This window comes from Aquarana catesbeiana, linkage group LG03 (assembly GCF_042186555.1).
Source record: "Aquarana catesbeiana isolate 2022-GZ linkage group LG03, ASM4218655v1, whole genome shotgun sequence".
NCBI lineage: Eukaryota > Metazoa > Chordata > Amphibia > Anura > Ranidae > Aquarana > Aquarana catesbeiana.
The window spans coordinates 16528132-16553661 of NC_133326.1; the positions used below are offsets into that span (position 1 = coordinate 16528132).

General features: G+C 43.7%; 1 protein-coding gene across 1 annotated transcript in view; it reads left to right on the forward strand.

Moving 5' to 3' along the window:
* Positions 1–25530, forward strand: part of IGDCC4 (immunoglobulin superfamily DCC subclass member 4) — a 147903-nt gene that overhangs the window by 87351 nt on the left and 35022 nt on the right. Inside the window, exons 7-12 of the mRNA XM_073618324.1 lie at positions 6135–6545; positions 9864–10028; positions 13060–13197; positions 15328–15498; positions 23293–23523; positions 24776–24883. Coding sequence (XP_073474425.1) covers positions 6135–6545; positions 9864–10028; positions 13060–13197; positions 15328–15498; positions 23293–23523; positions 24776–24883 — 1224 coding nt within the window. The remainder of the gene's footprint in view (positions 1–6134; positions 6546–9863; positions 10029–13059; positions 13198–15327; positions 15499–23292; positions 23524–24775; positions 24884–25530) is intronic.

Below are 25530 nucleotides of genomic sequence, written 5' to 3' on the forward strand. Positions count from 1 at the left end.
TCACAGGTCAATTGGCTTCAGTATAAATCACACAAATAGGAAACATAAGGGAAATACAAAGACAATGAATTTCAAAAGAGCCAACTTCCCTAAACTATGAACCTTGCTAGAAGATATAAGTTGGGATAAAATCTTAGGAACAAAGAACATGGAAGAGAGATGAATTCTCTTTAAGAGCATATTAAATAAGGGCATTAGCCAGTGCATCCCATTGGGTAATAAATTTAAAAGAGCGAACAAAAGTCCTGAATGGCTTAATTCCAATGTAAAAATGCATATAAAAGCAAAGAAGAAGGCCTTCAAAAAGTACAAGGTTGAGGGATCATCATCAGCATTCAGACTTTATAAAGAATGCAACAAGAAATGTAAGGGTGCAATTAGGGTGGCTAAGATAGAACACGAAAGACACATAGCGGAGGAGAGCAAAAAAAAAATTCCAAGAAATTCTTTAAGTATGTAAACAGTAAAAAAGGGAGGACAGTCCATATTGGCCCCATAAGGAATGAGGAAGGACATCTGGTTACAAAGGATGGGGAGATGGCGAAGGTATTGAATTTATTCTTCTCCTCAGTTTCCACAAGGGAATCGGGGGGCTTTAGTAACCAAAACTGCAGTGTTTATCCTCATGACACAACATAGGAAGCACCTTCATGGCAAACAGAGGACAGAATTACACTTGGGAAACGTAACATTAATAAATCACCAGGACTGGATGGCTTGCACCCGAGAGTACTTAGGGAACTCAGTCAAGTAATTGCCAGACCATTGTTCCTAATTTTTTCTGACAGTCTACTGACTGGAATGGTACCAGCTGATTGGAGAAAAGCCAATGTAGCACCAATATTTAAAAAGGGCCCAAAATACATCCCTGGGAATTACAGACCAGTTGGATTAACATCAATACTATGCAAGCTCTTGGAGGGGATGATAAGGGACTATATACAAGATTTAGTAATGAGAACGGTATCGTTAGCAGTAATCAGCATGGATTCATGAAGAATCGTTCTTGCCAAACCAATCTATTAACTTTCTATGAGGAGGTTAGTTGCCATCTAGATAAAGGAAGGCCGTAGACGTGGTGTATCTGGATTTTGCAAAAGCATTTGACACAGTTCCCCATAAACGTTTACTGTACAAAATAAGGTCCGTTAGCATGGACCATAGGGTGAGTACATGGATTGAAAACTGGCTACAAGGGCGTGTTCAGAGGGTGGTGATAAATGGGGAGTACTCAGAATGGTCAGGGGTGGGTAGTGGGGTTCCCTAGGGTTCTGTGCTGGGACCAATCCTATTTAATTTGTTCATAAACGACCTGGAGGATGGGATAAACAGTTCAATCTCTGTATTTGCAGACAATACTAAGCTAAGCAGGGCAATAACTTCTCCGCAGGATGTGGAAACCTTGCAAAAAGATCTGAACAAATTCATGGGGTGGGCGACTACATGGCAAATGAGGTTCAATGTAGAAAAATGTAAAATAATGCATTTGGGTGGCAAAAATCTGAATGCAATCTATACACTGGGGGGAGAACCTCTGGGGGAATCTAGGATGGAAAAGGACCTGGGGGTCTTAGTAGATGATAGGCTCAGCAATGGCATGCAATGCCAAGCTGCTGCTAACAAAGCAAACAGAATATTGGCATTAAAAAGGGGATCAGCTCCAGAGATAAAACGATAATTCTCCCGCTCTACAAGACTCTGGTCCGGCCGCACCTGGAGTATGCTGTCCAGTTCTGGGCACCAGTCCTCAGGAAGGATGTACTGGAAATGGAGTGAGTACAAAGAAGGACAACAAAGCTAATAAAGGGTCTGGAGGATATTAGTTATGAAGAAAGGTTGCGAGCACTGAACTTATTCTCTCTGGAGAAGAGACGCTTGAGAGGGGATATGATTTCAATATACAAATACCGGACTGGTGACCCCACAATAGGGAGAAAACTTTTTCAGGGAGTTTAACAAGAAATGTGACCACTCATTAAAATTAGAAGAAAAAAAAGTTTAACCTTAAACTACGTAGAGGGTTCTTTACTGTAAGAGCGGCCAGGATGTGGAATTCCCTTCCACAGGCAGTGGGGGGCATTGATCGTTTCAAAAAACTATTAGATAAGCACCTGACTGACCACAACATACAGGGATAAACAATGTAATACTGACATATAATCACACACATAGGTTGGACTTGATGGACTTTGTCTTTTTTTCGACCTCGCCTACTATGAAACTATGTACATATAATATATGAGTTTCACTTTTTGAATTGAATTACTGAAATTGACTTTTTGAAGATATTCAAATTTTTTGTGAGATGCACCTGTATCTACAGCGGAGGGCGAGTGTATTGCAGAGGAGCCAAGTCACCATTTGGGTGAAGCTCTGCTTTAAATACAATTGCTATGTTGTGTTCTGTTTTAAATGCTGCTTTATGCATTGACATACCTCGATTGACCCAGTCTGCCTGGACAGTGTGGTCACCTGCTGACTTGGCACCATCTACAGACAGCTTGATTCTTCAATAAGACACAGAAGTGGAATCCAATGCAATTCTACTTCAGCTAATTGCAGTACAGAGGATATTTGTCCAGTCTATTTGAAGTGTTAAAAGACAATAACTGGGGAATGGGGGGGGGGGGGTTTAGCAGCAAAATCTTTAAGAAGATATGTACGGTGATATATTATGTCCATGTACATACAGTATGTGCATACAAAACCTCCCTTAAATTCCAACCCATAGATTTGGGTATAGGTTTGTGTATATGGGATTATATTTTTCATTTTTCTTTCTTGGTTGAACTTGATGGACTTGTGTCTTTTTTCAACCTGACTAACTATGTAACTATATATAAATATATATACAGACACCAAAACATGTCAAATAAAAAAGAAAATATCAGCTCCTATCATTTTTTGCATATACTTGAGGTGTCATCCACGGGTAAAAAACCTTAACGCGTTTTGCAGGAACACATTGCTTCTTCAGGAGGTGAGGGGAGCGAAACAACAGAAATATGTGAAAAAATAACAATGAGAACAAACACATTGAAAAAGCTTATTACAGGTCAGGACTCTATGCAGGCCAGTCAAGTTGCTCCATCCCAAACTCGCTCATCCATGTCTTTATGGACCTTGCTTTGTGAACTGGTAAGCAGCCATTTTGGAACAGGAAGGGGCCATCCCCGCACTGTTCCCACAAATTTGGGGGCATGAAATTGTCCAAAATGTCTTGGTTTGCTGATGCCTTAAGAATTCCCTTCACTGGAACTAAGGGGGCAAGCCCAACCCCCTGAAAAACACCCCCACACCATAATCCCCCCTCCACCAAATGATTTGGACCAGTGCACAACGCAAAGTCCAAAAAGACATAAATGAGTGAGTTTGGGGTGGAGGAACTTGACTGGCCTGCAGAGAGTCCTGACCTCAAGCCGATAGAACACCGTTGGGATGAATTAGAGTGGAGACTGTGAGCCAGACCTTCTCATCCACATCAGTGCCTGACTTTACAAATGCCCTTCTGGAAGAATGGTCAAACATTCCCATAGACACACTCCTAAACCTTGTGGACAACCATCCCAGAAGAGTTGAAGCTGTAATAGCTGCAAAGGGTGGGCCAACTCAATATTGAACCCTATGGACTAAGACTGGGATGCCAGTAGAGTTCATGTGCGTGTAAAGGCAGGCGTCCCAATACTTTTGGTAATATAGTGTAGCTTCCTCCCGTCTGAAACCAGGAACCAGGTATGATAGCTGAATATTGTACCCAAAATACTAGACGAAACTAGCTTAGGTACAAACTGGAACTCACTTTATTGTAAACTCAGACAGAATTTATAGCACACAAGATTAGGTAAGGCCCTGATCATGTTATCTTAAGCAATTAGCCTATCTAAGGAACAGGCAACATAAACAGTATGCTAATCCGCATCAAGCAACTAATAGCTGACAGTGATCTAATTAACATGAACTAATTAACAACTAGTCACCTAGACAAGCCTAGGTGACTCAGGACATTGTCCGCCCAGAAGGTTTGACACCAGTATTCAATAAGACCCAGGGCTGTCCAAATCTCATTAACCAGCTTTCTTTTCACATGCATCTTCTTTCAAGTTGGCAGAGACCATCATGGCTTCCTTGACTGTTAAATGTAATAATGTCCTCTTGCATTATATAACGGGACATCTTCCTAAATGCTTGCAACTCCCTCAAATGCCATGGCCCATAATCAGTAAGCAAAAAGCTACACTCTTCCAAGAACCCTTGTCCCGGTTGGGTTGGTCACATACTGTGAGGACACCAATCCAGTGAAGGTCCAACAGCTCAGAGAAGATCGAGTACGGCCACAGACACGAGATATCTCTGGGGGGGGGGGGGGGGGGAATCAAGTGCAGCTACAGAGGGGAGGACAGAGGAAGATTCTAAAATGACATCAGTACACAAGTTGCAGTGGCCCAAAAACTGCCAGAAGATGTCAGGATGATGAACTGAGGACAGGTTCTCTTTAACCACTTGCCGCCCGCCATATAGAAAAATTACGTCGGCAAAGTGGTTGCGATATTCTGACCCGGATGCCATATGACGTTGTCAGGATATCAAGCCTCTGCACGCCCCCGGGGGCGCGCACCGCGGCGACCGTTGTTGCGGCGTGTCAGTCTGACACACCACAACTCCGATCTAAGTAGAGGGTCTCTGATGGAGACTCTTTACCACATGATCAGCCGTGTCCAATCACGGCTGATCACAATGTAAAACGGGAAGAGCCATTGATCGGATTTTCCTCACTCACATCTGATAGACGTGAGTAGAGGAGAGCCGATCGGCTGCTCTCCTGACAGGAGGGGTGCTGATTCTTTATCAGCGCAGCCCCCTCAGATGCCCATCCAGGACCACCAGGATGCCGCCAGGACCACCAGGGATGGCCACCGCACTGGACCACCAGGTATGCCAACAGGACCACCAGGGATGGTCCAGGGATGGCCACCACACTGGACCACCAGGTATGCCACCCTAGACCACCAGTGAAATGCCAATCAGTGTACAGGCAGCTGCCAATCGGTGCCAAAGAAAAATGCCTGCCAGTGCCAGTGCCACCAGTGATGCCTATCAGTAAAATCTATCAGTGCCAGCCATCAGTGCTGCCTTTCAGTGCCCCCTATCAGTGCCCATCAGTGCCATCTATCAGTGCCACCCATAAGTACCCATCAGTGCAGTCTTTCAGTGCCCATCAGTGTCGCCTATCAGTGGCCACCAATGCCACCTATGAGTGCCACCTCATCGGTGCTGCCTCATCAGTGCCGCCTTTTCAGTGCCCATCAGTGCAGCTTATCAGTGCCCATCAGTGAAGGAAAAAACTTACTTATGTACAAAATTTTAGAACTAAAAAAAAAAAATTTTTCTTTTCAAAATTTTAGGTCTTTTTTTATTCCTTTAGCAAAAAATAAAAACCGCAGAGGTGATCAAATAAAACCAAAAGAAAGCTCTATTTGTGGGAACAAAATGATAAAAATTTAGTTTGGGTAGAGTGTAGCATGACCGCGCAATTGTCACTTGTGACAGCACTGAAAGCTGAAAATTTGGCCTGGGCGGGAAGGTGCGAAAGTGCCCGGCATTGAAGTGGTTAAAGTGGAAGTAAACTCTTCTATCGTTTTCAGCCAAGGAAGCGGCCATCTTGGCCTCTGTTTAATCTCCAACTGCCATGGTGCTGCACATGTGATCAGTTATGACACCAGCCATTGGATGGTTTGACAGTCTGGTTGAGAGCACAACCAATGGGAGGGTTACATTCCCGGCACGTGCCGGAAATGTAACTTATCTGAAACAGTTAAATGGATGGATTTGCTTCCGCTTTAAGTTTATTTTTTTTACTGACAGCCAAGCAGAAATCATACTAGTGCCAGTTGTTGCCAATTTTGAGATGAACGAGCGGGAACACATTCTTTGTAGCCAGCCAACACACATCTAAAGAAAATGATGAAAATATTTGATATTTCACCGTAAGGTTCTGATTTGTAACATTCCACACGTGTCATGAATTGTATTAGCCTCATAACCTGATATTTGTTTTAGTTTCACGATTTTTTTTTTCGACTTATGGATCAGTTTATTTATTGAAGATTCTTTTTTTTTTTCATGTCCTGTTTTAGTGCCCCCGTTTATTACGCAACCGCCAGAGGTCATCACACGGGCACGGGCTGGCACGGCTCGTTTTTCCTGCAGCGCTACCGGAGATCCAGAACCTATCATCACCTGGCTGAAGAACGGACAGCAACTTTCTCCAAACGGGAGAGTCCGGATTCAGTCAAGGGGCAGCCTGGTGATCACACAGATCGACCTGGAGGATGCTGGGTATTATCAATGTGTGGCTACCAACATACTGGGCAGTGCTTGTGCCACAACTAGACTCCATGTGACGGTCCAGAATGGTCTACCTGGTCCACCACAAGACCTAAGAGCCCTGGCTGTGACCAGCAGGACAGTCACGGTGACCTGGGGGAGACCACAGAGCAACTGGGAGAGGGTCATTGGCTTCTCTCTACATTACACTAAGACAGGCGGTACGTATATCCTGAACATTCGCTTGGCGAATATGCAAAGTATTATAGATAGAAGTTCTGTGTTCTACATGCCCACATCCTATAATGCACAGTATATCATATCAACAGAGTTGTAGCCATGAACCTTTGTAGGGCATATAGAAAGTGACACCACATAGATGATTATATAAAAGTACAAAATGTATTAAACCTAAAATTCACAATCACATCTAACACCACGTCCTTTATAAGGTTCACACATTATTTCATCCAATGATCCACATGTGGGCTCAACGCGTTTCAAATGATCTTCCTCAGGAGCACATGTGAATAAAGATCAATGTCATGGAACCCAGTCTCTTTAAAATCAAAGGCATATTTTTTATTTTTATTTTATTTTTAACCACTTGACATCCGGAGGACGTCATATGACGTCCTCGACTTTCGGGGCTTATATCTGAATGATGTCTGAGGCTACAGACATCATTCAGATACCGGCATTTTCAGCCGGCGATTCCGTACACCATAAGAACGATCATAGCGGCTGTTCCGCCGCTTGATCGTTCTTACGGGCGGCGGGAGGGGACGTCCCCCCCCTCCCGCCGCCCTCCGGTGCTACTACCGACTCACCTCAGCGATCGGTGAGTCGGATAGCGGATCCGCCGGCGCCGGATGTTCACCATAGAGATTTCCGGCGGACCAGATGGTCGCCGGAGTCTCTATGATCGTTCGGAGGCCGGGCGCGATGTTATGACGTCACGCCCGGCCTCTGCATTCAAAAAAACGGCGCCGCTTCAGCTGTGAAGCGGCGATCGTTTTATTTTTTTTTTTGATTTTAGGCTTCCCAGCCTAGAGGTGAGATGTGGGGTCTTATTGACCCCATATCTCACTGTAAAGAGGACTGATCGTCTCATATTCCTATTACAAGGGATGTTTACATTCCTTGTAATAGGAATAAAAGTGATCAAAAAAAAAAAAATTTTTTTAAAGTGTAAAAATAAAAATTTTTAAGTAAAATTAACAATAAAAAAAAAAAAAAAAAATTTTTAAAGCGCCCCTGTCCCCGTGAGCTCGCACGCAGAAGCGAACGCATACGTAAGTCCCGCCCACATATGAAAACGGTGTTCAAACCACACATGTGAGGTATCGCCGCGAACGTTAGAGCGAGAGCAATAATTTTGGCCCTAGACCTCCTCTGTAACTCAAAACATGTAACCAGTAAAAAATGTTAAAGCGTCGCCTATGGGGATTTTTAAGTACCAAAGTTTGGCGCCATTCCACGAGCGTGTGCAATTTTGAAGCGTGACATGTTAGGTATCTATTTACTCGGCGTAACTTCATCTTTCACACAATGCAAAAAAATTTGGCTAACTTTGCTGTTTTGTTTTTTTTTAAAGCATGAAACTGTTTTTTTTTCAAAAAAAACGCGTTTGAAAAATTGCTGCGCAAATACCGTGCAAGATAAAAAGTTGCAATGACCGCCATTGTATTCTTTAGGGTCTCTGCTAAAAAAACATATATAATGTTTGGGGGTTCTATCTAATTTTATAGCAAAGAAATGATGATTTTTGACATGTAGGAGCGAAGTGTCAGAAATGGCCTGGATGTGAAGTGGTTAAAGAGATCAGGTTCTTTGACATTGATATTCATTCAAATGTGCTCTACAAACAAGCAAAAGAAAAATTATTTGTGCAGCGAAATGAAAATTCTGGGCCGAAACCAAAAAATTGGGATGCACTTGGCTGAAAACCGAAATGGACAGTTTTAATTTTTTTTTTTAATTCAATTATTGTGGCCGCCGTTTTTGCATTGGAGTCAGTGGGAAGCAATTTTGCGTTGAAATCAATGGGACGCCGTTTTGCATTGAAGTCAGTAGGGGACCTATTTACATTGAAGTCGACGGGACGTGATTTTGCATTGAAGTCAATGGGATGCGATTTTGCATTGAAGTCAGTAGGGGGCGTTTTTGCATTGAAGTCAATGGGACGTATTTACGTTGAAGTCGACGCGACGTGATTTTGCATTGCAGTCAATGGGATGCGATTTTGCAGTGAAGTCAGTAGGGGGCGTTTTTGCATTGAAGTCAATGGGACGTGAGCTCTGCAGCTCTCATTGGCCCTCTTATGACTCGTCCCACAAGAGAGAGAGCTGTGCATGATGTCACAACCCTGGGGTTTTTACCAGACAAGAAACAGGAAGTGGGCTGTATAAGGTATTTACTGGCAGAAAAAAAATATTTTACTATCCAAAGTTAAAACAACAACAAGGGCAGAAGATTCAATAGATGGAAAGATGAAAAAATGACTGAAGTTCCGCTTTAAGTCAATAAGAGGCGTTATTGCATTGAAGTCAATGGGATGCGATTTTGCATTGAAGTCAATAGGACATCATTTTGCATTGAAGTCAATAAGACACTGCATGCCAATTTCGGCACCTTTTTTTAACTTACGGCAAAACACCAAAAACCCTTTTTTCGGGCGATATATTTTGGCCGCCGATATATTGGTGCATCCCTAAGAAAAATGGATGCGGGCTCTACCTTTCACATGTGCTCCTGTGGAAGATCATTTTGAAATGTGTTTTTGCATTGAAGTCATTGGGATGTAATTTTGCACTGAAGTCAACAGGGGTGTGTTTTTGCATTGAAGTCAATGGGTTGTGATTTTACATTGAAGTCAATAGAACACGATTTTGCATTGAAGTTAATAGGAGGCGTTTTTGCATTGAAGTCAATGGGTTGTGATTTTGCATGGGTCAATAGAACACGATTTTGCATTGAAGTCAAAAGGGGGGGGCGTTTTTGCATTGAAGTCAATGGGTTGTGATTTTTACATTGAAGTCAATAGAACACAATTTTGCATTGAAGTCAATAGGGGGCGTTTTTGCATTGAAGTCAATAGGAGGGCGTTTTTGCATTGAAGTCGATGGGACTCGATTTTTGAATTGAAGTCAATAGGACACAATTTTGCATTGTCAATAACCCTATTTTCGGCCGATCATTTTCAGATGCTCATATATCGATGCATCCCTAAGAAAGATGAATGCGGGCGCTACCTTTCACATGTTCGCCTAAAAGAAGATCTTTTGAAACGCGTAGAGTCCACACGTGGATCATTGGATGAAATAATGTGTGAGAACGATAATGGATGTGGTGTTTTATGTGATTTTAAATTTTATATATAATACATTTTGTATATTTATATAATCAGTTATGTGATGTCACTTTCTATATGACCTACAAAAGTCCATGGCTACAGCTCTGTTGGTAGGATACCCCTGCCGAATATGTAAAGCCGGGTTGCGTTCTCCTCGCAAACCTTTCCTCTTTTTGTCTTACAGGTTCTGAAAATATGGAGTATCAGTTTGCAGTTAATAATGACACCACAGAGCTGAATGTGAAGTACTTGGAGCCGGGGACCAATTATACCTTTTATGTTGTCGCTTATTCTCCGCAAGGAGCCAGCCGTGCCTCGGAGCCCCTGGTGGTTCAGACATGGGATGATGGTAATTGGCTTTGTTCCGTCTTCTCTGATCCCAGCTACATTCCCGGGGACGAGTTTAATGCACGCCTGTATTTTACTGAATGGAATGAAGTCAAGAAGAACTCTAGAGGGGGTTGATACTATACCTGGGTATCCCAATTATGATGTTTTTTCGGGGACGTCATAATCATGGAACGTTGACCTGTGTGTCTTTTTTTTTTTTCCTAAAGCAGCACTAGATGGTAAGGCTGAGACAGAATTAGTTAGAATAGGCAAAACCAGGGGCATTGAATTAAAATTCACAGAAGTCCAACCAGTAAAATTTCCATCCACCAATTTTTTTTTCAGCCCTCTCCTCCTATATTACAATCGCTTCCATCAATGTCCTCAATCCCCCCCCCCCCCCAAATCACAGTCCTGTACTTCACATCAGTTTCCCCTTCACTGTAGTGTTCTCAGGCCCCCTGTATATCACCTCCACCCCCCCCCCCCCTTTACAATATTATACTGCAGGGGTCTCCAAACATTTTAAACAAAGGTCCAGTTTACTGTTCTTCAGACCTAAGGGGGGCCGGACTGTGGGCATCGGGAGTAGAAAAGGTCCTGAGGTTAGTGGAAATAAACAATGCCCCACCTTTGGTTTCAGTAGGAGGACTAGCGTCCCATCGTTGGTGTCATTGGGCCCCATTGTTGGTGTCATTGGGCCCCATTGTTGGTGTCTTTGGGAGGAATTCTGCCCCTTCATTGGTGTCAGTGGGATTATGCGCCAATGTTGGTATCAGTGGATGAAAATAGTGTTCAAAGAGCTGGATAGAAGCAAGCAAAGGGCCACATCTGGCCCCCGGGCCGCAGTTTGGAGACCACTGATGTACTGAACCCCCCTTTATTCACAGCAGTCCTAAACCCCCTTCAAACCATCACCCCTGCCCCCCAGTACTGTCCTCTACCCCCTTTACATCCCTCCCCCCACAGTACTGTCCTCTGCTGACTTTACATCCCCCAGCTGAACTGTGCCCCCTTTCACACCCCCCAACAACATTGCCCCCCCTTTACATCTCCCCTCCCCACAGCACTGCCCCCCTTTACATCTTCCCGCACAGCACTGCCCCCCTTTACATCTTCCCGCACAGCACTGCCCCCCTTTACATCTTCCCCCACAGCACTGCCCCCTTTACATCTTCCCCCACAGCACTGCCCCCTCTCTTATCACAAATCCCCCCCAACATTAGTGTGCTCGGCCCTCTTCACGTCAAACACCCACCCCACAGCCCTGCCCCCTTCACACATTCCCCCCCACCAAAGCACTGCCCCCCCCTCCCACATCACCAACATTCCTACCCTGTCTTATGGCTCATACTCTTTTGTACATTTTGTTATTTTTTTTGAAGGTGAAGATGACTTGGCAGTTGGCTTATGACAGCAGAGTTGGGATGTGGATGTTTCATACACCATATAGTCAAAAGTATTGGGACACGTGCCTTTACTTTAACTTTAATGGCATCCCAGTCTTAGTCTGTAGGGTTCAATATTGAGTTGGCCCGCCGTTTACCACTATAACAGCTTCAACTCTTCTGGGAAGGCTGTCCATAAGGTTTAGGAGTGTGTCTATGGGAATGTTTGACCATTCTTCCAGAAGAGCATTTCTGATCTCAGGCACTGATGTGGATGAGAAGACCTCGCTCACAGTCTCTGCTCTAATTCATCCCAAAGGTGTTCTATTGGGTTGAGGTCAGGACAAGTTCCTCCACCCCAAACTCGCTCATCCATGTCTTTATGGACCTTGCTTTGTGCACTGGTGCGCAGTCATGTTAGAACAGGAAGGGACCATCCCCAAACTGTTCCCACAAAGTTGGGAGCATAAAATTGTCCAAAATGTCTTGGTATGCTGATCCCTTAAGCATTCCCTTCACTGGAACTAAGGGGCCAAGCCCAACCCCCTGAAAAACAACCCCCCCACCATAATCCCCCCTCCACCAAATGATTTGGACCAGTGCATGAAGCAAGGTCCATAAAAACATGGATGAGCAAGTTTGGGGTGTAGGGACTTGGCTGACCTCCACATTTCTATGGGAATGTTTGACCATCTTCCAGAAGCGCATTTGTGAGGTCAGGCACTGATGTTGGATGAGAAGGCCTGGCTCAGAGTCTTCACTCTAATTCATCCCAAAGGTGTTCAGGACTCTGAGCAGGACAGTCAAGTTCCTCCCCCCCAGACTCGCTCATCCATGTCTTTATGGGTCTTGCTTTGTGCACTGGTCCAAATTATTTGGTGGAGGGGGGATTATAGTGTGGGGGTTTTTTTTCAGGGGTTGGGCTTGGCCCCTTAGTTCCAGTGAAGGTAACGCTTAAGGCGTCAGCATACCAAGACATTTTGGACAATTTCATGCTCCCAACTTTGTGGAAACAGTTTGGGGACGGCCCTTTCCTGTTCCAACATGACTGCCCACCAGAGCACAAAGCAAGGTCCATAAAGACATGGGTGAGCGAGTTTGGGGTGGAGGAACTTGACTGGCCTGCACAGAGTCCTGACCTCAACCCGATAGAACACCTTTGGGATGAATTAGAGCAGAGTCTGCGCGCCAGGCCTTCTCCTCCAACATCAGCGCCTGACCTCACAAATGCGCTTCTGGAAGAATGGTCAAACATTCCCATAGACACACTCCTAAACCTTGTGGACGGCCTTCCCAGAAGAGTTGAAGCTGTTATAGCTGCAAAGGGTGGGCCAACTCAATATTGAACCCTACGGACTAAGACTGGGATCCCATTAAAGTTCATGTGCGTGTAAAGGCAGGCGTCTCAATACTTTTGACAATATAGTGTATGTATGGGATGGGGGTTCAACCTTGTACTGATCCCACATGTGGTCATGAAGGCCATTTCCAACATTCATAATATAAGGAGAGGCCAATATTCTGCCAGGCAATGGAAACAACAACATACTGCCCATGAGAGGTTATGGGTGGTGGTGGGGGAACCGCTGGATATCTCCACCAATGGGCCTAATAAAGTATAAAGTACCTCTGTGCATTACTGATTATCAATTTCTTTATTAGTACCAGCAGCTGCCCCCATGTTGTCACTGAACGGTGAGACCCCGGAGGATATCCATGTTAAATGGCTGCCTCTTCAGCCTGAGCAAACCAATGGCCACATCACCAAGTACCGCATAGAATACTCCGCGCAGAAAGACGGTAAGCTTAAAAGAATGTCTTCAGAAGTCGCCTTTGTCTTTAAAATTGCTTTTTAAAAGCAAAATAAACCCAAATATATAGTTTAGAGAAAAATAGCTGATAGGCATTAGAGTTCCTGAACGCAGGAAAGAAACATAATACCTCTAGTGTTGCACCAATACCGGTATCTGTGCCGATAATACTTGTGCTTGTGCAAACGCTCCAATATCGAAAACCTAAAGACCTTTTTCGTGCGGTGCGGTTAGTGCCGCCGCACATTTTGCGAGTTAGTAGAGTAGGGACCGGTACCCCGTCTAGTAGGGACAGTACTAGCAGTAGACATGTGCAATTCGTTTCGTTCCAAATTAGTCTTTTAATGAATTTTGACAAATTCGTTAATTCGTAAATATCCGAAATAACGAAAACCCGTTTCATTTTTCTGAATGTTCGTAAATTCGAAAATCGGAAATAATAATAATAACTTCACTATTACTAATTATTAAATTCTAGGTATTGGAATTTCCTTTCAAAATTTCAAAAAGTAACGAATTATCCCAAACAACGAATGCCGTATCTAAACGAATGGAACGTAACCAATTAATAATAAATAACAATAATGATAATAAAAACTTTTTATTATTATTTATTATAAATTTGTTCCGTTCCATTTGTTTAGATACATTTGTTTAAACGCGGCATTCGTTATTTTGGATAATTCGTAACTTCGGATAAATTCGTATTCGTTACGTTCACTAACAGCCAAATTTGAAAGGAAATTCCAATATCTACAATTTAATACTTAGTTATTATTAGTTAGTCTTTCGAATTTTCGGATTTTCTTTCTTATTTTCGAATTTACGGATTTACGAATCTACGAATTGCGACATTACGAATGACCCCAAAACGAACACGTTTTTCGGCAGTGCGCATGTCTAGCTAGCAGCAGGGAAAGATCCTGATGAGGAGGGAAAGCTTAGGGCCCACAACTTCTCTGGACATCTGACCGTTGGGCATCAGGCGGCCCGGCCACTTTCCCACCGGGTCATTTGTGAACTGTCTCTGCATTTCTTCAGTACAAATTCTTTTTAGGGGGAAGGATGCTCATCAGCCACTCGGATTGCTTTTAAAAAAAACAAACAAAAAAAAACTCAGTTATATATATAGATATATAGATATATATATATCTATATATCTATATATATCTATATATATAGCTATATATATAGATATAGATAGATATATCTATCTATCTATATAGATATATCTATATACAGTAGATATATCTATATAGATATATATATATTGTATGTGTGTGTGTGTGTGTGTGTGTGTGTGTGTGTGTGTGTGTGTATATATATATATATATATATATATATATATATATATATACACACATACACACACAAAATCTGGCTAAATTTACAGTTTTTTTTTTTTTTTAATTCATGAAAGTGTATTTTTTCCAAAAATAAAAAAATATAGCATTTGAAAGACTGCTGCGCAAATACTGCGTGACATAAATATTGCAACAACTGCAATTTTATTCTCTAGGGTCTCTGCTAAAAATAAATAAATATATATATATATATATATATATATATATATATATATATATATATATATATAATGTTTGACGGTTCTAAGTCATTTTCTAGCTAAAAATACTGATTTTAACTTGTAAGCAACACGTGCCAGAAAAAGGCCCGGTCTTCAAGTAGTTAAACACCAAAGAAAGTATTTATTAAAAAAAAAAAAAAAAAATTCCATAGCTGTTCATCCACCAAAACTGCATGTTAATTCGTTTTCTGTCAATGGGTCACATTAATTGCTCTCAGGCTATATTCTGTACAATTTGAATGTATGTAAAAAATACCACATCATAGCCACTAGATGGTGCTGAGGAGCAGACTTATAGCACCATCTAGTGGCCATAATGCAGTATTTTTGACATTCACACATTTCCAAATGCAGAAACTATAGCCTGGAAACATTTTGATTTTTTGCGCCATTCTCACAGAACGAATTTATATGCAGTTTAAATGGACAAGCAGCTGTGTTCTTATAAATACTTTCACAAGTGTTTCTCTAGGGCTTGTGGACTATTCCAGATTTCTTCTCTCTTTGTGACATTATTGTCCTTGTCACCTTCAGGCGTGGTCTCCATGGTAGAAGTTGGAGGAAATGAGACTGGGGTTGCGCTCTCTGCCTTGCAGCCCAGTACTGTATATAAAGTGCGGATTTCGGCCAGCACCTCGGCGGGATATGGTGCACCCTCCAACTGGGTGCTGCAACGCACTCTAGACACAGTCAACCAGACACAAGGTGTGTGATTATTTGGGGGTCTTCACGCTTTCTGGGTGACCCAGACACAAGGTGTGTGATTATTTGGGGGTCTTCACACTTTCTGGGTGACCAAGGCACAAGCTGGGTGATTATTTGGGGGTCTCCACACTTTCTGGGTGACCCAGACACAAGGTGTGTGATAATTTGGGGGTCTTCACACTTTCTGGGTGACCCAGACACAAGGTGTGTGATAATTTGAGGGTCTCCACACTTTCTGGGTGACAGACACAAGCTGGGTGGTTATTTGAGGGTCTCCACACTTTCTGGGTGACCCAGACACAAGGTGTGTGATTATTTGGGGGTCTTCACACTTTCTGGGTGACCCAGACACAAGGTGTTTAATTTTTTGGGGGTCTTCACACTTTCTGGGTGACACAGACACAAGGTGTGTGATAATTTGAGGGTCTCCACACCTTCTGGGTGACCCAGACACAAGCTGGGTGATTATTTGAGGGTCTCCGCACCTTCTGGGTGACCCAGACACAAGCTGGGTGATTATTTGAGGGTCTCCACGCTTTCTGGGTGACCCAGACACAAGGTGGGTGATTGTTTGGGGGTCTTCACACTTTCTGGGTGACCCAGACACAAGGTGGGTGATTGTTTGGGGGTCTTCACACTTTCTGGGTGACCCAGACACAAGGTGTGTGATTATTTGAGGGTCTCCACACTTTCTGGGTGACCCAGACACATGGTGGGTGATTCTGTAGGGGTCTTCACACTTTCTGGGTTACCCAGACACAAGCTGTGTGATTATTTGGGGGTCTTCACACTTTCTGGATGACGTTTTCTTGTCCTTCCCAAGTTGTCCTGCAGATGGCAGGACGCACCCAGCCTAGGGCGGAGCCTTGGGTGACGTTACTCTGCACATGCCCAGTGCGGCTCACAGCCTGTGTTCCCGGCTGGAGCTGGCCGTGCTACAATTTTATGCAATGTGGCAGGTATGATATGGATTCTTATAATTAATTTGTGGAATAATCTATTTGGACACAGAAATTGACACCATTTATGGACTTTATGAATTTTTAAGTTTTTTTTAACTTATTTATGTTGTTGATAAGATTGATGTGGTATTTATTCATTTATTTATTGTTTTATCATAGTATGATGTAAATAGATAAAATAAAACTCTAGCATTTTGATAGTTTGGGAGCGCAGTCACAATTTATTTATTGAATAGACATGTGCACTGACAAAAAATTAGTTTGTTTTCGTTTCATTCGGTTTTTTTTTGCTTTTTTGGGAAATCCGAAAATACGGATTTTCGAATTTCCGAATTTTGCATTTCAGAATTTTCGGATTTTCGGAATTCGAAAATTCGGAAATTTTCAAATTCAAAAATACGAAAATTTGAAAATCTGAAAAAAAGAAAGAAAATCAGTAAAATTTGAAACAATAACTATTAAATTATAGGTATTGGAATTTCCTTTCAAATTTGGCTGTTTGTGAACGTAACGAATACAAATTTATCTGAAGTTACGAATTATCCGAAATAACGAATGCCGCATCTAAACAAATGGAATGGAACAAATTAATAATAAATAATAATAAGGTTTTATTATTATTGTTAATTATTATTATTAAATCGTTATGTTCCATTCGTTTAGATGCGGCATTTGTTATTTCAGATAATTCGTAACTTCGGATAAATTCGTACTTGTTACGTTCACTAACAGCCAAATTTGAAAGGAAATTCCAATACCTATAATTTAATAGTTAATGTAATTTTCGGATTTTCGATTTCCCAAAATCCGAAAATTTGGAAATTCGGAAATTCGTAATTTCGGAAATTGAAAAATTCAGAAATTCGAAAATTTTGGAATTAACGAATTTGTCAAAATTCGTTAAAAAACTAATTCTGAACTAAACGAATTGCACATGTCTGTTATTGAATATTTACACATTTAGGTGGTCTGCAGCTGAGAGAGACATCACACATCTGTGGCATGGATTCGTTTTTTTGAGGACGTACCCAGCGCCAAATAAGTGGCCCTGGAAATCCACGAATGAGCTCTCCCAGTGCATGTGCAGTCAACCAGGCCCCAAGGGCTTTGTATGGATTGGGAGGGGGACCCCAAGCTGTTTTTTTTTTTTCAGGATTTTCTATTGCCGGCATTCTTTTGTTTTACATTTCATCTGTCGGTGGGGAAGCCCGCTGTCAGCTGAAGAGTCACCGGTTGTTAAGGACGCGGCGTCCTTCTTCCTGGGCTGCTCCTTAACAACCAGCTATTCTCCACACAGAATTTGAATCCGTCGATCATTATTGGACCGATTTGAATCGAATTTTGATCCGAAAATTTGGAATTTGTTAGACAATTAACCCATTCGCTGCCAGAACCGTTTTTGCGTTTTTTTTTCACACATGTTTAACCACTTCAATACCAGGCACTTATACACCTTCCTGCCCAGACCAATTTTCAGCTTTCAGTGCTGTCGCAGTTTGAATGACAATTGCGCGGTCATCCATCTCTGTACCCAAACTAAATATTTATCATTTTGTTCCCATAAATAGATCTTTCTTTTGGTGGTATTTGATCACCTCTGCGGTTTTTATTTTTTGCTAAACAATTAAAAAAAGACCGAAAATTTAGAAAAAAATAAAAGTTTTGCTTTTGTTTCTGTTAAAAAAATTTGTAAATAAGTAAGTTTTCTCTTTCACTGATGGGCACCGATAAGGCGGCACTGACAGGCACTGATACGGTGGCACCGATGAGGTGGCACCAATGAGCGGGCACTGACAGGCACTGACGATGGGCACTGGTAGGTGGCACTGATGAGCACTGGTAGGCGGCACTGATGGGTGGCACTGATATGCAGCACTGATGGGCATTGATAGGCGGCACTGATGGGCACTCATGGGTGGCACTGGGTGGCACTGGTTGGCACTGATGGGCACTGATAGGCGACACTGATGGGCACTGAAAGTCGGCACTGCTGGGCACTGATAGGGTGGCACTGATAGGCGGCACTGATGGGCACTGATAGGCGGCATTGCTGGGCACTGATAAACAGCACTGCTGGGCACTGATACGTGGCACTGATGGGCACTGATACGCGGCACTGATATGAGGCACTGATAGGCATCCCTGGTGGCACTGGCAGTGGTAGGCATTGGAGTGGGCACTGATTGGCAGCTGCCTGGGCACATATTGGTATTTCCCTGGGGGTCTAGGGGGCACACCTGGTGGTCCAGTGTGGTGGCCATCCTGGTGGTCCTGGGCGGCTTCCCTGGTGGTCCTGGGTAGGATCTGAGGGGGGGCTGTGCTGATAAACAATCAGCACAGACCCCCCCTGTCAGGAGAGCAGCTGATCGGCTCTCCTCTATTTGCGTCTGTCAGACGCGAGTGAGGAAAAGCCGATCACCGACTCTTCCTATTTACATCGTGATCAGCCGTGATTGGACACGGCTGATCACATGGTAAAGAGTCTCCGTCAGAGACTCTTTACCTAGATCGGAGTTGCAGGGTGTCAGACTGACACACCGCAACAACGATCGGCGCGATGCGGGTCCCCGGGGGCGCGCATCGGCTCAATATACTGATCACGTCATATGACGCCCGGTCAGGATATTGAAACGACTTTGCCGCCATCATTCTGCTATATGGCGGGCAGCAAGTGGTTAAAAAATAATTCTATGCCTGTAGATTACACAAAACCCACAAATATTATATATTTTCTGAAAGCAGACACCCTAGAGAATAAAATAGTGGTAGTTGAATTTTTTTATGTCACACAATATTACCGCAAAGGTCTAGGAAATGCAAATTTTTTTTTTTCTTTACTTAACTTTTTTTTCTCCTCACATAGGGGACAAACAGTACCCTATGTGATGAGAACCCTCCATATATTATATACACACTACCCCCCATATATTATATACACACTACCCCCATGTATTTTATACACACTACCCTCCATATATTATATACACACTACCCCCATGTATTTTATACACACTACCCCCATGTATTATACACACTACCCCCATAAATTATATACACTACCCCCCATATATTATATACACACTACCCTCCATATATTATATACACACTACCCTCCATATATTATATACACACTACCCTCCATATATTATATACACACTACCCCCATGTATTTTATACACACTACCCCCATGTATTATACACACTACCCCCATAAATTATATACACTACCCCCCATATATTATATACACACTACCCCCATAAATTATACACATTACCCCCATAAATTATACACATTACCCCCATAAATTATACACACTACCCCCATAAATTATACACATTACCCCCATAAATTATATACATTTCCCCCAATAAATTATATACACACTACCCCTAATCCACCGTGCGCACACCAGTCAACTCCACCCCCACTGTGGCCGGGAAACCGGAAAGAAACGAAATAGCACCACCCACTGTCCTCTCCTCTGGTCCCAGTCGACTCCACCCCCACAGCGCCAATCCTAACCAGTTACCATGCCATACTGACAAATCACAGTAGAGTGGGGGTGTTTGCGGGCGCATTGCGTGCACCCCGACCACACCCTAAACACAGGCAAATCAGCTTCCCAGCCTGCAATCAGCTGATTACAGGCTGCGAAGCTTCCCATAGACCGCCGCGTGTCCGGCGCCTGGTCACTCTTAAAGTGACAATTTATTTATTTTTTTTAAACAGCTTGGGGGCGGCGCCCATGTGCCCCCTATGAATGGGCCGCCACTGTTTGCAATGCAGATCGCATTGCAAAACATTATTTCCTGGCAAAGCGAGCCGGGACACCGAGAGCTTGACCCGGAAGTGACGTCAGAGATGACACTTTCTGGGTCACAAGAAGAAGGGGAGGAGAGCAAGACGTGTGTCCACTCTTCTCCTTCCCCCTTCAGCCCCTGGCAGCCGACATGGAGAGGAGCGCCTGTCAGTTTCTCACAAAATTTCCGGTGGCTGCAGCCCCTGGATTGTATGTGATACCCCCCGCCGTTGGGTCCGTACGACGTACAGACCTGGCGGTGAAAGGGTTAATAGACAGAATGAAATTAAACGAAACGCATCAATTCAACTAAATTAGTAGCATAACAAATCTATTCAAAACGAAACACATTTTTTCGATCTGCACATGTCTAAGAGTGGACTGTGCATGTGGGGGGAGGGAGGCTGGGAGTCAGGGGTGTAACTAGAAACTTCAGGGCCCTGATGCAAAAAAACCCCAAAACATAAAGGGCCCCCTGACCCCCAGGCACCACGGTAGCGGAGCACCAGGGCCCGATCACAAGTGTAAGCTTTGCGGCCCTGGTAGTTCAGCCACTAGCATCAGTAGTTTTTGATTTTTGATTTTTGTATTATTTCTTTACCATCTTAGTTATTTATTTATTTTACAATTTAATTTTTTTATTTTTTCGAGGACACAGCCCCCTCAATCTTAATTTCTGCAGACTGAGCTGCACAGAATGAATGGACAGGAATAGCTCTGTATGGAGCTTCCCATTCATTCACAAACTGAAGCATAGTAAACACAGCTAAGAATGAAGACCGTTTACTATGCTTCAGTTATGAATGGACAGAGTCAGTGATCAGGAGGAATCACTGACTTTATTCATTAAGACAAGGAAGGGAACAATAAATTACATATTTACCGACCCCTTCCCTGCTCTACATCCTGAAAGCACCCCTCCGCAGCCGCTGGCGGGAGAGGGGAGAACCCGTCAGCGCTGCGGGAAGATGGGGGGGGGGGCTGTTTGAGTACACAGGAGCCCAATCACAGCAGGAGGTGGATAGGAGGGTCACTCTGCAGTTGAGGGGCAGCGCCACCTTCCTCTTTTCCATACCTCTGTATTTTAGTCGCTCCAATTTTTGGAGTTTTCCAGAGGAGGCAGCAGCACATCATAATCCTAAGACCAGAATCTTATTAACGATATAATATTTTAATATATTGAGGGCGCTAAGCTGCATGGGGTCCTTTTTGGGAAACGTGTAAAGGTGAGCTTACCCTTTAAAGAAAAGGAACTCCCATTCATTGCAAGAAAAACAAAAACAAACAAACATAGTCTCATGAGCAAAGTAATCCCCTGCCCCTTGAGAAATGTAACATTCACTGTAGTGTACAGCTGCTGACACTATTGTCCTCTCCAATCCATCCTGCAGATGGCAGGACGCACCCAGCGCCAAATACGTGGCCCCGGAAATCCACGAATGAGCACTCCTGGCCTCCCTCCCTACCCGGTCCATGCTCTCACAGCTTAGCCTTTTTTTTTTTTTTTTTGGAAGAGTAAAAGAGAGTGGACTGTGCATGCGTGGTTGGGGAGTGTGGCCAGGAGTGCTCCTCCGTGGATTTCTGGGACTGTGTGCATCTAATGCTTGGTGCATCCTGCCATATGCTGGACAGATCGGGAAGGACAATGGTGTCAGCAGCCGAAGAGGTGGGCAGTTATTTAGGGAATGAAGAACAGCGTTTTAATATTTTGGGGACACCATGGTGCATGGGTGGTGAAGTTGTGCTAAACACAATCTCCGGAGCTCTTCATATGGTGAGCAGTGTGTGGTCAAGGTCTGAAGACTATAATGTAATGCGTTATCCATGACATCTAGACCATGCATGCAAATTAAATTTATGTATAATTTAATACATTTATGACATTCATTTATTTTAATAAATTAGTAATTACTCACCAGAGCAAGCATTTTTTACGTTTGATCTTTTCCTGCCATCTCCTAGCAGAAAGATCCAGCATAGATAGCAGCATTTATATACACTTGTGTGCTTGGAGGCTTAAATTGGTCATTACAACTGGGGGGGGGGCGCAATTAACTTTTTATTAATTACATGACCACTGTCATTGGCTCACTGTGACCCAAGACCTGCTTTGGGTGCCGCTCAGGCTCTATTGCAGGGGGTGCAAGTCTTATGGCATCCACCGCTGGGAGTGCTGGTTCGAGAGGGAGCTCATCCCGGCTACTGCAATGGCTCAGAGTCACGAGAGTCTCCCTATGGCCACACATCCATGACATCCCTGAGGTGTGTGTGGCAACCTCAGCCTGGACTCCAACCAGGCCACGCCCCAACGCGTTTTGTGAAACATGTTGGGGCGTGGCCTGGTCGGAGTCCAGGCTGAGGTTGCCACGCACACCTCAGGGATGTCATGGATGTGTGGCCATAGGGAGACTTTCTCTTTACACTGTCATTGGCTGTCACAGTGGTCACATGGCTGGAAGGCCATCCCACCAGCTCCCGATCATGACTACAGACCGAGTCCGAGTGCTATGACAGCTGGACTTTTTAATCATGTGACCACTGTGATTGGCTATCACAGTGGCCACATAATCAGGAGCCCCCCCCTCCCGCCAGCTCCTGATCATGACTACAGACCGGGGACAGCTCGGTCACTGTGCTGGTAGCGCACAATGAGCACGCTCTTAGCGCAGAAACCTTGCCCCTGCCCACACTTATTGGTGCCGCACATATGCGTTATGTGGGTGTCAAGAGGTTGGCTCATTGGGCATGGGTAACATTTTATTTATTTCTCTTACTTTGCAAAGCTAAGGAAGCAATGCTGGTGATTATACATGGTTTGCTATAGCCCACAAATCTGCTCTGCCAAGTTTAGTTCCAGCCCGACATGGCAGCTAAACATTTCATTTCCATTTATTTGCCTATTCTCATTCCTCCGTTTATGTAATTTAATTCATTGGGTTATGCTTTGTCTTCATTAGCCATCCTGATTAAACGCGTTTCGTCCTTCTGTCCCTCTTGGACCCACTAATATATTCATTCCTTTCTCTGTACAGTGGAGCAGGCACAAGTCCAACTGAAAGTCATCGCCCACACCGATTCCCTATTTGTCAGCTGGCAGCTGCCTCGCACCGACCTCCTGATCACCGGTTACAGGCTTTATTACCGTCGGGTGTGTCCTACCCCGGATCCCGCCGCATCCTGTCCATGGCAAGGGAAGAATGACTGGGACCGAGGACCTATTAAATTGAAAAAGAAGAGGAAACAATATGAGATAACCGACCTCAGTGAGTTAGCATGTCTGGGTCTGTGGGCAACCAGGGTCATCTGGGGTGGAATGTGGGCAATCTGCCTGGGCCCTGTTCAGAGAAAAGTGCCTTTTACTGGCTTAAAAGGCTGGATCCATCAGGCTGCAATATAGGGACCCGCTGGTTAGGTCCCGAGTTTATTTCCCAGTAAATGCACCAGCAGCCGGACACACAGTCACAGTCACACTTTTTGGCTCAGTAATCTCTGATGCTTTATTGCAGAACTTGAACTTGGATGGCTGCAGGGTAACTGTGGGATACTCCAGTTATACTCAACTTATGGACCAGCCTGCAACCAACCAAATTATCCTGTCTAACAGTATGCAATAAAAACAGGGGTTTAATTTGCACACATTTGCAAATACATGCGTAAGCTACAGAGTTACTTCTAAATTTACAGAGTAAATCTTTAAATTTATTGTGTAAATGTGTGCAAACTAAACCCCTGTTTTTAACGCAGACAGGATAATTCGGTTGGTTGCAGACTGGTCGGTAAGTTGAGCTGGGAATTTTCTTTGGTTTAGTTTGAACACTCTGCACCCCACCTACATGTTGCAGAAGCCAAGTAGAACAGAATGGATGTCACTTGCATCCTTGTACATCGGGCTGCCTCCAACCCATCACAATTAGATCCAAGAATATGGAAAAGGAGGTAGAACTTTTAAGCTTTTTTTTTTTTTCGAATCTGAGCGGATTTGACTATCGATGGATAGCCTAACATGGTCTTTCAGATCAGGTCTGTCATGTCCACTGTTGTTCCTTTGGTCCCCATTCATACCAGCAGACCGATTGGGTCCGCCTGTCTGTTTTTCAGGTGGACCCGATTGGACCACCCATTGTTCTCTATTGGGGGGGGGGGGGGGTGGATATCAGTGGACAAGTGTCCACTGACACCCGCCAGAATTCGATCCCGGCCGCTAAAAACAGATGGATAGCGATAGGTTAACCATCTGTCCAGCGGATCGGATGACAATTGGATGGAAACGGACCGCCCCATAGAAGAGAGCCTGCATAGTGGAGTGGACACGGACCTGTCATCCGCCCGCCTCCGCTGAGCAGTCGGATCAGTTTGGATGGATTTGCGCCGTCTGAAAGGGGCCTTAGTAACAATAGGAGTAATAAATACAATATTCTTATAGCTTATTTAGGTAAAGTAAAACAAAAATTCAATTTACAGAAATCAATGAGAGCCCAGATTTGCAAATTCTTCCTCCTCTTCATCTTGTTACAGTTCCTGGACAGTTGTACCAAGTGCGGTTGGTGACTTACTATAAGAAACAAGAAATGCAGACCGTCACGTGGGAAGGAAGAACCAGACAGATTCCAACTGCCCCACCAGGTAACGTGTCCACCTGCCCGTCCCATGAACAAATTACAGGCTCAAAATTATGTTGTCATGTCTGAAGAATTGTCTTTGCTACTTCTAGCAAATTTCCTCTTTGTGAATCAGAAAATACAAGTGCAATCTGTGGGCAAACAGAGGGGCCTCTAAGTGTCTCAGGAGCAACGGCATGAGGAACCCGTGTCCTGATGCAAGATATGAGCCAAGATCCCTGAGCTTTTATCTTGTAAACACTTCTTCAAACTTAAAGGGGAACTTCACTTTCCCCTTTTAATTTCCTTTTTATTTCCCGCCAATCTTACCTTAAAGTGGTAAAGTGGTATGAAATGTAAACAAAGCATATACTTCTATAGTGTGTACTTGCCTCAATCCAGAGCACCAGGTGTGATTTATGTCTGCTCTCTCTCTGTTATCTACATATGTCACTACACAATAAAAAAAAAAAAAAAACAACAGCATGTCCCCCCCTCCCCACAATCCATACCAGGCTCTTGTAAGGAACATTTTTCTCACTGATCACCAATGTAAGGAGCATTCTTCCCACTGATCACCAATGTAAGGAACATTCTTCCCACTGATCACCAATGTAAGGAACATTCTTCCCACTGATCACCAATGTAAGGAACATTCTTCTCACTGATCAC